The sequence below is a fragment of the Hyperolius riggenbachi genome, chromosome 1 (genome assembly GCF_040937935.1).
Source record: "Hyperolius riggenbachi isolate aHypRig1 chromosome 1, aHypRig1.pri, whole genome shotgun sequence".
In the NCBI taxonomy this organism is placed as follows: Eukaryota; Metazoa; Chordata; class Amphibia; order Anura; family Hyperoliidae; genus Hyperolius; species Hyperolius riggenbachi.
The window spans coordinates 27,022,167-27,036,602 of NC_090646.1; the positions used below are offsets into that span (position 1 = coordinate 27,022,167).

The window sequence follows — 14,436 nt, forward strand, 5'->3', positions numbered from 1 at the left end:
TGCCGCTCTGCCATCCTGATTGGCCACCGGGGATCCCCGGAAGTAGAGTGGGGGAGAAGGGGATCCCTGCAGCTGTGGGGGAGATGCCTTTGTCCCGCTGGCAGCGCCGTTCATGCATGGGAGCCAGAAAAAGCCAGCACAAGGCAGTTTTGGGCTAGCCCGAGCTTAGCTCAGGCTCACCACTCTGGATAAGTGAATTCCAGCCCGAGCTCAGCTCGGGATTACCACTAGGGGGATTACTAATCATCCACTGCTAATTCTGTTTGGAAATCTGACACTGAGGCAGGGCAAATATCTTTTCCTGTACCTTTCTGAGAAGTGCAGAGGCCAGCACTGGCTGTTGTTGTCCTTGTTTGTATCCTATTAGATTTTTATGATTTGCACTTTGTAGTTTAATTTTTTACACTTAGTTATTGATAGTTGCCTTCCTTACAACTAGTGTTGGGCGAACATCTAGATGTTCGGGTTCGGGCGGAACAGGCCGAACATGGCCGCGATGTTCGGGTGTTCGACCCGAACTCCGAACATAATGGAAGTCAATGGGGACCCGAACTTTTGTGCTTTGTAAAGCCTCCTTACATGCTACATACCCGAAATTTACAGGGTATGTGCACCTTGGGAGTGGGTACAAGAGGGAAAAAAAATTTAGCAAAAAGAGCTTATAGTTTTTGAGAAAATCGATTTTAAAGTTTCAAAGGGAAAACTGTCTTTTAAATGCGGGAAATGTCTGTTTTCTTTGCACAGGTAACATGCTTTTTGTCGGCATGCAGTCATAAATGTAATACATATAAGAGGTTCCAGGAAAAGGGACCGGTAACGCTAACCCAGCAGCAGCACACGTGATGGAACAGGAGGAGGGTGGCGCAGGAGGAGAAGGCCACGCTTTGTGAGACACAACAACCCCGGCCTTGCATGAGGGCAAGAAGCGTGCGGATAGCAATTTGCATTTTGTCGCCATGCAGTCATAAATGTAATACAGATGAGAGGTTCAATAAACAGGGACCGGAAACGCTAACCCATCACAGATGTTCATTGTTCATGTTACTTGGTTGGGGTCCGGGAGTGTTGCGTAGTCGTTTCCAATCCAGGATTGATTCATTTTAATTTGAGTCAGACGGTCTGCATTTTCTGTGGAGAGGTGGATACGCCGCCGATCTGTGACGATGCCTCCGGCAGCACTGAAACAGCGTTCCGACATAACGCTGGCTGCCGGGCAAGCCAGCACCTCTATTGCGTACATTGCCAGTTTGTGCCAGGTGTCTAGCTTCGATACCCAATAGTTGAAGGGTGCAGATGGATTGTTCAACACAGCTACGCCATCTGACATGTAGTCCTTGACCATCTTCTCCAGGCGATCGGTGTTGGAGGTGGATCTGCACGCTTGCTGTTCTGTGTGCTGCTGCATGGGTGTCAGAAAATTTTCCCACTCCAAGGACACTGCCGATACCATTCCCTTTTGGGCACTAGCTGCGGCTTGTGTTGTTTGCTGCCCTCCTGGTCGTCCTGGGTTTGCGGAAGTCAGTCTGTCGGCGTACAACTGGCTAGAGGAGGGGGAGGATGTCAATCTCCTCTCTAAAGTCTCCACAAGGGCCTGCTGGTATTCTTCCATTTTGACCTGTCTGGCTCTTTCTTCAAGCAGTTTTGGAACATTGTGTTTGTACCGTGGATCCAGAAGGGTATAAACCCAGTAATTGGTGTTGTCCAGAATGCGCACAATGCGTGGGTCGCGTTCAATGCAGTCCAAGGCCGAAGAGGTCATAGCCTAGGGTCACAAAACCTGTTTATTGGGCAATTTCAATGGTGGCGAGTCTGACGTACATAAATCGCAGCAATGGCCGTTAGCAACGTCTGAATCTCACGAAATGTCTCATGCAGGTAGAAGACATATTGTTAGACTTGGGCTCCAAAGATGGGTTCCCTACATCTCTGCAAACCAGAGTTACAGGGCTCCAAATTTGGTAAAATCCCCCATAGGCTTTCATTGGGCCTCCTATTTACAGTTCCAAAATCTCACATCTTTTCAAAGGGCAATTACTCAGCAGTGGCAAATTTTCTAGCATTGTAGGGACCCTTAGGGGGAACATGACTGGTGAGTTTCGGGCCCCTAGGCCGAAGAGGTCATAGCCTAGGGTCACAAAAACCTGTTTATTGGTGCTATTTCAATGGTAGTGATGGTGACGTACATAAATCGCAGCAATGGCCGTTAGCAAAGTCTGAATCTCACGAAATGTCTCATGCAGGTAGAAGACATATTGTTAGACTTGGATTCCAAAGATGGGGTCCCTACATCTCTGCAAACCAGAGTTACAGGGGTCCAAAATTGGTAAAATCCCCCATAGGATTTCATTGGCTCCCTATTTCACTTTCCAAAATCTCACATCTTTTCAAAGGGCAATGGCTCAGCAGTACCAAATTTTCTAGCATTGTAGGGACCCTTAGGGGGAACATGACTGGTGAGTTTCGGGCCCCTAGGCCGAAGAGGTCATAGCCTAGGGTCACAAAAACCTGTTTATTGGGGCTATTTCAATGGTAGTGATGGTGACGTACATAAATCGCAGCAATGGCCGTTAGCAAAGTCTGAATCTCACGAAATGTCTCATGCAGGTAGAAGACATATTGTTAGACTTGGATTCCAAAGATGGCGTCCCTACATCTCTGCAAACCAGAGTTACAGGGGTCCAAAATTGGTAAAATCCCCCATAGGATTTCATTGGCTCCCTATTTCACTTTCCAAAATCTCACATCTTTTCAAAGGGCAATGGCTCAGCAGTACCAAATTTTCTAGCATTGTAGGGACCCTTAGGGGGAACATGACTGGTGAGTTTCGGGCCCCTAGGCCGAAGAGGTCATAGCCTAGGGTCACAAAAACCTGTTTATTGGGGCTATTTCAATGGTAGTGATGGTGACGTACATAAATCGCAGCAATGGCCGTTAGCAAAGTCTGAATCTCACGAAATGTGTCATGCAGGTAGAAGACATATTGTTAGACTTGGATTCCAAAGATGGGGTCCCTACATCTCTGCAAACCAGAGTTACAGGGGTCCAAAATTGGTAAAATCCCCCATAGGATTTCATTGGCTCCCTATTTCACTTTCCAAAATCTCACATCTTTTCAAAGGGCAATGGCTCAGCAGTACCAAATTTTCTAGCATTGTAGGGACCCTTAGGGGGAACATGACTGGTGAGTTTCGGGCCCCTAGGCCGAAGAGGTCATAGCCTAGGGTCACAAAAACCTGTTTATTGGGGCTATTTCAATGGTAGTGATGGTGACGTACATAAATCGCAGCAATGGCCGTTAGCAAAGTCTGAATCTCACGAAATGTCTCATGCAGGTAGAAGACATATTGTTAGACTTGGATTCCAAAGATGGGGTCCCTACATCTCTGCAAACCAGAGTTACAGGGGTCCAAAATTGGTAAAATCCCCCATAGGATTTCATTGGCTCCCTATTTCACTTTCCAAAATCTCACATCTTTTCAAAGGGCAATGGCTCAGCAGTACCAAATTTTCTAGCATTGTAGGGACCCTTAGGGGGAACATGACTGGTGAGTTTCGGGCCCCTAGGCCGAAGAGGTCATAGCCTAGGGTCACAAAAACCTGTTTATTTGGGCTATTTCAATGGTAGTGATGGTGGCGTACATAAATCTCAGCCATGGCCGTTAGCAACGTCTGAATCTCACGAAATGTCTCATGCAGGTAGAAGACATATTGTTAGACTTAGATTCCAAAGATGGGGTCCCTACATCTCTGCAAACCAGAGTTACAGGGGTCCAAAATTGGTAAAATCCCCCATAGGCTTTCATTGGGCCTCCTATTTACCGTTCCAAAATCTCACACCATTTCAAAGGGCAATGGCTCAGCAGTGGCAAAACTCACCAGTCATGATCCCCCTAAGGGTCCCTACAATGCTAGAAAATTTGGTACTGCTGAGCCATTGCCCTTTGAAAAGATGTGAGATTTTGGAAAGTGAAATAGGGAGCCAATGAAATCCTATGGGGGATTTTACCAATTTTGGACCCCTGTAACTCTGGTTTGCAGAGATGTAGGGACCCCATCTTTGGAATCCAAGTCTAACAATATGTCTTCTACCTGCATGAGACATTTCGTGAGATTCAGACTTTGCTAACGGCCATTGCTGCGATTTATGTACGTCACCATCACTACCATTGAAATAGCCCCAATAAACAGGTTTTTGTGACCCTAGGCTATGACCTCTTCGGCCTAGGGGCCCGAAACTCACCAGTCATGTTCCCCCTAAGGGTCCCTACAATACTAGAAAATTTGGTACTGCTGAGCCATTGCCCTTTGAAAAGATGTGAGATTTTGGAAAGTGAAATAGGGAGCCAATGAAATCCTATGGGGGATTTTACCAATTTTGGACCCCTGTAACTCTGGTTTGCAGAGATGTAGGGACCCCATCTTTGGAATCCAAGTCTAACAATATGTCTTCTACCTGCATGAGACATTTCGTGAGATTCAGACTTTGCTAACGGCCATTGCTGCGATTTATGTACGTCACCATCACTACCATTGAAATAGCCCCAATAAACAGGTTTTTGTGACCCTAGGCTATGACCTCTTCGGCCTAGGGGCCCGAAACTCACCAGTCATGTTCCCCCTAAGGGTCCCTACAATGCTAGAAAATTTGGTACTGCTGAGCCATTGCCCTTTGAAAAGATGTGAGATTTTGGAAAGTGAAATAGGGAGCCAATGAAATCCTATGGGGGATTTTACCAATTTTGGACCCCTGTAACTCTGGTTTGCAGAGATGTAGGGACCCCATCTTTGGAATCCAAGTCTAACAATATGTCTTCTACCTGCATGAGACATTTCGTGAGATTCAGACTTTGCTAACGGCCATTGCTGCGATTTATGTACGTCACCATCACTACCATTGAAATAGCCCCAATAAACAGGTTTTTGTGACCCTAGGCTATGACCTCTTCGGCCTAGGGGCCCGAAACTCACCAGTCATGTTCCTCCTAAGGGTCCCTACAATGCTAGAAAATTTGGTACTGCTGAGCCATTGCCCTTTGAAAAGATGTGAGATTTTGGAAAGTGAAATAGGGAGCCAATGAAATCCTATGGGGGATTTTACCAATTTTGGACCCCTGTAACTCTGGTTTGCAGAGATGTAGGGACCCCATCTTTGGAATCCAAGTCTAACAATATGTCTTCTACCTGCATGAGACATTTCGTGAGATTCAGACTTTGCTAACGGCCATTGCTGCGATTTATGTACGTCACCATCGCTACCATTGAAATAGCCCCAATAAACAGGTTTTTGTGACCCTAGGCTATGACCTCTTCGGCCTAGGGGCCCGAAACTCACCAGTCATGTTCCCCCTAAGGGTCCCTACAATGCTAGAAAATTTGCCACTGCTGAGTAATTGCCCTTTGAAAAGATGTGAGATTTTGGAACTGTAAATAGGAGGCCCAATGAAAGCCTATGGGGGATTTTACCAAATTTGGAGCCCTGTAACTCTGGTTTGCAGAGATGTAGGGAACCCATCTTTGGAGCCCAAGTCTAACAATATGTCTTCTACCTGCATGAGACATTTCGTGAGATTCAGACGTTGCTAACGGCCATTGCTGCGATTTATGTACGTCAGACTCGCCACCATTGAAATTGCCCAATAAACAGGTTTTGTGACCCTAGGCTATGACCTCTTCGGCCTAGGACTGCATTGAACAAGACCCACGCATTGTGCGCATTCTGGACAACACCAATTACTGGGTTTATACCCTTCTGGATCCACGGTACAAACACAATGTTCCAAAACTGCTTGAAGAAAGAGCCAGACAGGTCAAAATGGAAGAATACCAGCAGGCCCTTGTGGAGACTTTAGAGAGGAGATTGACATCCTCCCCCTCCTCTAGCCAGTTGTACGCCGACAGACTGACTTCCGCAAACCCAGGACGACCAGGAGGGCAGCAAACAACACAAGCCGCAGCTAGTGCCCAAAAGGGAATGGTATCGGCAGTGTCCTTGGAGTGGGAAAATTTTCTGACACCCATGCAGCAGCACACAGAACAGCAAGCGTGCAGATCCACCTCCAACACCGATCGCCTGGAGAAGATGGTCAAGGACTACATGTCAGATGGCGTAGCTGTGTTGAACAATCCATCTGCACCCTTCAACTATTGGGTATCGAAGCTAGACACCTGGCACAAACTGGCAATGTACGCAATAGAGGTGCTGGCTTGCCCGGCAGCCAGCGTTATGTCGGAACGCTGTTTCAGTGCTGCCGGAGGCATCGTCACAGATCGGCGGCGTATCCGCCTCTCCACAGAAAATGCAGACCGTCTGACTCAAATTAAAATGAATCAATCCTGGATTGGAAACGACTACGCAACACTCCCGGACCCCAACCAAGTAACATGAACAATGAACATCTGTGATGGGTTAGCGTTTCCGGTCCCTGTTTATTGAACCTCTCATCTGTATTACATTTATGACTGCATGGCGACAAAATGCAAATTGCTATCCGCACGCTTCTTGTCCTCATGCAAGGCCTGGGTTGTTGTGTCTCAAAGCGTGGCCTTCTCCTCCTGCGCCACCCTCCTCTTGTTCCATCACGTGTGCTGCTGCTGGGTTAGCGTTACCGGTCCCTTTTCCTGGAACCTCTTATATGTATTACATTTATGACTGCATGCCGACAAAAAGCATGTTACCTGTGCAAAGAAAACAGACATTTCCCGCATTTAAAAGACAGTTTTCCCTTTGAAACTTTAAAATCGATTTTCTCAAAAACTATAAGCTCTTTTTGCTAAATTTTTTTTTCCTCTTGTACCCACTCCCAAGGTGCACATACCCTGTAAATTTGGGGTATGTAGCATGTAAGGAGGCTTTACAAAACACGAAAGTTCGGGTCCCCATTGACTTCCATTATGTTCGGAGTTCGGCCATGTTCGGCCCGAACCCGAACATCTAGATGTTCGCCCAACACTACACGTGACCCGTTCGGCCAATCACAGCGCTAGCCGAACGTTCGGGTAACGTTCGGCCATGCGCTCTTAGTTCGGCCATATGGCCGAACAGTTTGGCCGAACACCATCAGGTGTTCGGCCGAACCCGAACATCACCCGAACAGGGTGATGTTCTGCAGAACCCGAACAGTGGCGAACACTGTTCGCCCAACACTACTTACAACTATCGCAGCTGTGCTACTTACCTTCCCTCTGTAGCCATGAGTTTTGGCTCCATCCATGCTCTGCCTCTCCTGCACGGCATACGCCAGAGAATACACTGCTCGGTATATCGAGTAGAAACTTCCATAATTATTGTTAATATCAAATAGTGAAGAGTTAAATGGTGATACAATGTCAGGGGAGTACTGGCAGAAACGTGTTCCTAGTTCTTCTACGTCATACAAATATTGTTTCTTTTCCACATCTGTAGTATTACAGTGAAAATAAAACAAGTAAATGTCATCCAGTAAAGAATCTCCGGGGTTACTGAATTTGTTAATGTTCTGAAATCTCTCCTGTAGGCCCGGAACTTCTCTCTTCTCCATTTCAAAAACCAAACTACAGTTAATCGCCTCTATAGATGCCAGAGTTATTTCTGGACTATCTAGAAATGATTCCGGGAGGATAAATGTTTTGTTGAAATGTTTAGTCCGGAATCCTGCAAAGATGCTTTCTCTCAACTGAAATCTCCCACACACTATTATTATCTTGGATGCGCATTCCCGAAATGTAAGTGATAATTGAAAGGTCATTAATGTAGGTTGAGGGGAAATTGAATAGACATTTTCAATGCAGATCCCATTCCTGGTGAACTCTTTCGTCAGTTCCTGAAGTTCCTGGTCTGCGCTGCCATCGGCTGGTATAATGATTACAACCCAATTCCAATGAAAGTGTTTCAGGCAGGAAACAATGGCCTTGGATCTCAGGTGATCATTTGGTGCATTGTTAATAAGGGATTTATAAATATCGTTATCGAGAGAGAGAGGACGGCTGGCTCTGTAGCTGATCTATGGTACATACAGAAGTCACATTACTGCTGAGGTATCATTTATCTTGTTATCTGAATCAGACTAATCTTTATTTGCCATTCATGACTGGGTCGTGCATGGAATTGGATATGGCACATGCAGGAGTTATGGTGGGTATACACGGTGCGATCTGGTGGCTCGATTAGCCGCCGGATTGACTCCCGCCGTGTCCCCGCGCGTCTGCTCGTGTGCCCGAATCGATTACCGCTCAACCCCGCCTGCGCCGCTTCACTTACGCTCGATTCCCTGCCATTGTCCGCGGGCGGGAATCAAGCGGGCAATCGATCCATTCGTGACCGGACCTGTCGGATATTATCAATCGAGCCCATCAGCGGCTCGACTGATAAGATAGAAACGCACCGTGTATGCCCACCATTAGGTGGGAGATAAGACAGACAATAAACAGTACAGTACAGTAATCACAAAGTACAATGTACGCAATATACAGCAGTAGAAAGAAGATACATGTAAAGGGGCCCATACACTGGTCGATTTCAGCTATCATTTGATCAATCGATTCTATAGAATCGATCGATCAGAAATCAATTCTTTCAAATCTATTGATTGATCGATTTGTGGCCGATTTCAATTGATTTTGATGGATTTGATCTATCTGACAGGATGGAAGATCTAGGTTGATCTGCTGCTGGTAGCATGGCCCATAGAGTTGCATTGGATCAAATAGTCCAATAATGCATTTAGATAGATTTCCAATAGATTTCATTCTGAAATTTATTGGAAATTTGTTCCTAGTGTGTGGCACACATCAGATAGATTCCTGTCAGATTTGACCTGACAGGCATCTGACAGAAATCTATCTGATGGTCAAATCTGCTGCAAATCTATAAGTGTATGGCCACCTTAAAGGGAAGGTTCAGGGAGGGGATTAAAAAAATAAAAATAAATTTCCACTTACCTGGGGCTTCCTCCAGCCCGTGGCACTTCTGCGTCCCACGCCGGCGCGCTGACGTCATCGGATGTCCGCCGGGCTGTACTGCGCAGGCGCAGTAGTTCTGCGCATGCGCAGTACAGCCCGGCGGACGTCCGATGACGTCAGCGCACCGGTGTGGGACGCAGAAGTGCCAGGAAATGGAGCGCAGAAGAGCCCGACCTGGCAGCCGGCCTGGCCAGGTCGGGTCGGGCACCGGAGACCACCGGGAGCCTGCGGAGCGGCGGCAAGGGCACCTCCTGCCTGCCACGGGCTGGAGGAAGCCCCAGGTAAGTGGAAATTTATTTTTATTTTTTTAATCCCCTCCCTGAACCTTCCCTTTAAGAGGTAGTGATTAAATTTACAGTTTGTTGGTGACTGCAAAACCCTTAAAGGAATACTATCGATACCCAAGTGTTCTAAAATGACAGTGAGCAAATAATGTCTAAGTAGCTGTGTAAACATTTTCCTACTTTTCATGTTAAATATCAGAGGCAAAAGCTGTAATTTATTGAGGTTAGGATTTAGCTATATTGGGACAAATCAATTGCAGAAGGGGTGTCTGCTTCAATGCACAGCCAGAGTTGCATATCAGACTACAGAAAGCAAATATCAAACATATCAAACTCTGAAAGCAAAAACAATATGAAAAAGCTGTGACAATTAGTTACATTTCCTCTGCTCTCTTCAGACAGGTCATTCAGAAACACAGGACACAGAAGCTGCAGCCTTTGGGAGCTCTCTTCTCTGTCACAAACAGAGCTACACATAGAGTTAACTGATCAAGTGTGAGGGGAATTTCCCCTCTCCTCATGGCTCAGTCAGCCGTCAGTTTTGGAGTCAGTAAAGTTTGAATGTATTTTTCTAACAGTAAACAAAGAAGTTGCTACTAAAATGTATACACCAGTACTTAGCAGCACTTCCCAAACAATTCCTGTGTCAATTGAAAAAAATATGTGAATCAATAGTATTCCTTTAAGGGGAGAGATACAGACAGGGCACTGGGGGGGGAGGGACTTGAAGAGAGGTTAAGAGGTTGACCACTGAGGGGAAGGAATGCCTATGACTAGAGGCTCTGGTGGAGATAGCCCTAAACCTCCGGCCTGATGGGAGCCAACTGGGTGTAAGGAATCCTTGGCAATTCAAGGATCACATGATGCAATGCTGTAGCCATGGATACAGGACCCTAGATGGGCGGATAACGATCCCATCGCTGGAATGCTGAGAGCAGGTAAGTGAAGTGGTGCCGCATACAGGTGCATACATTTGGGCACTGTTGTCATTTCATTGATTCCAAAACCTTTAGAGTTTCATTTTGGAATAAGGTGCTGTGGACTGCTGATACTAAAATTGAGTTATTTGGGCATAACAAGGGGTGTTATGCATGGAGGAAAAACAACACAGCATTCCAAGAAAAACACCTGCTACCTACAGTAACATATGGTGGTTGTTTCATCATGCTGTGGGGCTGTGTGGCTGTGTGGCCAGTGCAGGGGCTGGGAATCTTGTCAAAGTTGAGGGACACATGGATTCCACTCAGTATCAGCAGATTCTGGAGACCAATGTCCAGGAATCAGTGACAAAGCTGAAGCTATGCCGGGGCTGGATCTTTTAACAAGACAACAACCCTAAACACTGCTCAAAATCCACTAAAACATTCATGCAGAGGAACAAGTTCAACATTCTGGAATGGCTATCTCAGTCCCCAGACCTGAATATAATTGAAAATCTGTGGTGTGAGTTAACCTGAAAACCTGAACCTAAAGGATGAGGGTGGGAACTTAATGGTGGATGACCAAGGTAAGGCAGAGTTATTAAATGCTTTTTTTTGCTTCTGTCTTCACAAAGGAAACAGCACTGTTGCAAATTACAGAGGCAGAAGAGTCTCAATCTTCTAACTGTAATATTAAATACTTAACACAGGAAGAAGTGAAGGCAAGACTAAATAAATTAAAAATAGACAAGGCACCTGGCCCGGATGGCATGCATCCTCGGGTCCTAAGGGAATTAAGTTCAGTTATAGATAAACCCCTTTATCTTATCTTTTGTGACTCTCTTTCAACTGGCAGAGTCCCAGTGGATTGGCGTACAGCCCACGTTTTCCCATTATTTAAGAAGGGCAAAAAATCAGATCCAGGAAATTATAGACCTGTAAGCTTAACATCAGTTGTATGCAAACTATTTGAGGGGTTACTAAGAGATACTATACATGACTTCATAGTAGAAAATATTCTTATTTCTCAGCATCAACATGGGTTTACTAAAGACAGGTCCTGTTTGACTAACATGCTCAGCTTTTATAAGGTAGTGAATGCTAATAAGGATATTGGGAATGCTGTAGATGTGATATACTTGGACTTTGCAAAGGCCTTTGACACTGTTCCCCACAAAAGTCTGGTGCAAAAGGTGAGGATGTAAGGACTGGGGAAGAGTCTGTGTGCATGGATAGGGAACTGGCTAATGGACAGAAAAAGAGTTGTGGTCAATGGATCGTACTCAAAATGGGAGACTGTTAGCAGTGGGGTCCCACAGGGGTCTGTACTGGGTCCAGTGCTCTTCAATTTATTTATTAATGACCTAGTAGATGCAGTAGTGAGCAATGTTGCTATTTTTGCAGATGATACAAAATTGTGCAGAAACATCAACTCTCAGGAAGATAGTGTCATATTGCAACAGGATCTGGATAGGATGGCTATATGGGCACATAAATGGCAGATGAAATTCAATGTTGAAAAATGTAAAGTCATGCATTTTGGTTGTACCAATGGTCTAGCACCATACAAAATAAATGGGATACAGTTGGGGACATCAAACTTGGAGAAGGACTTAGGAGTACTCATCGACAACAAGTTAAATAATCGTACTCAATGCCAAGCCGCTGCAGCTAAAGCTAACAAAATTTTGGGATGCATTAAAAGGGAAATAAAAACTTGAGATGCTAGCATAATATTGCCCCTGTTTAACTCTCTAGTAAGGCCACATCTGGAATATGGAATTCAGTTCTGGGCACCACATTACAAAAAAGATATTGCAGTTTTAGAGCAGGTGCAGAGACGAGCAACAAAACCTACGTGGGATGGAAGGTCTCGCTTACCAAGAAAGGTTAGATAAACTGGGTTTATTTAGTCTAGAGAAAAGACGCCTTAGAGGAGATCTAATTAACATGTATAAATACATCAGAGGGCAATTTAATAGCTTGGCGGATGAGCTTTTTGTCCCTAGGCCTTCTCAAAGGACTAGAGGGCATGATCTGCGCATGGAGGAAAAACGTTTTAGCCATTTATTTAGGAAAGGGTTCTTTACAGTAAGAGGGATTAAGATGTGGAATGCATTGCCACAGGAAGTCATTATGGCAAACTCTATACCTGCATTTAAAGGGAGCTTAGATGCTTTCCTTGCGTTGAAAGACATCCATGGCTACAATTACTAGGTAAGGCCTAATGATGTTGATCTAGGGATTTTTATTTGATTGCCATCTGGAGTCGGGAAGGAATTTTCCCCTTTTGGGGCTAATTGGACCATGCCTTGTAAGGTTTTTTTTTGCCTTCCTCTGGATCAACAGGGATATGTGAGGAAGCAGGCTGGAGTTGTACTTTGAACTGGTTGAACTCGATGGACATATGTCTTTTTTCAACCATAATAACTATGTAACTATGTAACTACAGAAGTTTTTGCTTGGCCGCCCCTCTTCCTCGGGGCCTCCCCATACCATGGACCATGCGTGCTCATATAGCTCAGGGTGCAAAGGCCCACTCGCCCAGGCTCTGCATTCTGGCTATCCCAGCCTGCATGGAAGACAAGGGGTTACAGAGGCTCGGGAAGGGGGGCCCTACATCATTTTGGGGGGAAATTTCCCACTATCAGCACAAAAAAAGTTTAATTTTTTTTAATATTGTTTACCACTATCTTTTGAACATATCCTGCAAATGTGGTGTTGCTAGGGTGTAAGGGGCCTTTGCTATTAACTGTTAAAATTGGTGGGTGATAACCAATCAGAGTTATGGAGGTGAAAAAAAAACTGAATTTTGCCATTGGCTTTTATTGGGCTTCCTATTTCACTGTCAAAAATCTCAAATTTCTTCAAAGGATGATGGCTCAGCAATCGCAAATTTTCTGGCATTGTAGGGACTCTTAGGGGGCTCAGGACTGGTGAGTTTGGGGCCCCTAGGCCAAAGAGGTCATGGCCTAGAGTCACAAAAGCTTGTTTTTTTCGCAATGGTACCGGTGACAAACGTAAATCACCGCCATGGCTGTTAGCAAAGTCTGAGGCTCACAAAATTTGGCATGCATGTAGAAGGCATATTGTTGTACTTGCACTCCACTTTTGGGTTCCCTAAAACTCTGCAAACCAGAGTTATGGGGGTGCAAATGTGCTGGATTTTGCTATTGGCTTTTATTGGGCTTCCTATTTCACTTTCAAACATCTCAACATTTTTCAAAGGACGATGGCTCAGCAGTGAAAAATTTTCTAGCATTGTAGGGACTCTTAGGAGTTTAGGACTGGGGAGTTTGGGGCCCCTAGGCCAAAGAGGTCATAGCCTGGGGTCACAAAAGCTTGTTTTTTGGCAATAGTGCCGTTGACAAACGTAAATCGCCGCCATGGCCGTTGGCAAAGTCTGAGGCTTATAAAATTTGGCATGCTGGTAGAAGGCATATTGTTGTACTTGCACTCCACTTTTGGGTTCCCTAAAACTCTGCAAACCAGAGTTATGGGGGTGCAAATGTGCTAAAATCCCCCATAGGCTTTCATTGGGGCCTAGGTTTTGAGGGTACAAAATTGCAGGTTTCTGCCGAACGGTAAGGCTGAGCGGCCCCAAATTTTCCGGGCTTTGTAGGGAGTTTAATGGGGAACGGGGCTGGTGAGTTTCGGGCCTTTACCTTACCGTTCGGCAGAAACCTGCTCTTTTGGACGTGTGAGAAAGAATTCTCTGACTTCCAGGGGAGGTTTTTCATTGGCTTTGCTGTGTCCGCTTCTGGTGCTCCATTCTCGCTAGGGATGCTCATTTGGATTTTGCGGAATTGAAATTTCCGAATTTCCGATCAGACATCGGAATTTCCGATCGGAACTCGGAAATCGGATTTCTGCAGAAATACTTCATTACTGGGGGGCGTGGCTTGCGCGCTAAGAAGATGGCTGCTTCTTATTCTCGCTCAGCGTGACCGACTGCTCTCTTGCTAATCTTTCCCAGCTGCCCAGACGACTCTCTCAGCCTCCTTTTTGCTGCGGAAGTCTCCTTAGGCACCCGTGCTCCAATGAGCCGACACTCGCTCTCCAGTAGGGAAGGCTCGCCCATCCCACCGGCTTCATTATTATTATTATTTAGTATTTATATAGTGCCGACATATTATGAAGCGCTGTACAGTGTATATATATATATTGTCTTGTCATCCTCCAGATGCCGCCGTCACGGCCCATCCAGCATGGTGTCCTCGGCCTCTTCCTGTTCCGATGCAACAGTGGCATCGCGACCACATACCCGCTCCAGGAAATCAGACTACCACTCCTCT

General features: G+C 45.6%; 1 protein-coding gene across 1 annotated transcript in view; it reads right to left on the reverse strand.

Moving 5' to 3' along the window:
* Positions 1–13,932, reverse strand: part of LOC137539215 (vomeronasal type-2 receptor 26-like) — a 32,629-nt gene extending 18,697 nt beyond the window's left edge. The window contains exons 1-2 of the mRNA XM_068261826.1: positions 13,807–13,932; positions 7,176–7,979 (exon numbers count right to left, since the gene is read on the reverse strand). Of these exons, the coding sequence (XP_068117927.1) occupies positions 7,176–7,979; positions 13,807–13,932 (930 nt within the window). The remainder of the gene's footprint in view (positions 1–7,175; positions 7,980–13,806) is intronic.
* Between the last annotated feature and the right edge of the window lie 504 nt (positions 13,933–14,436).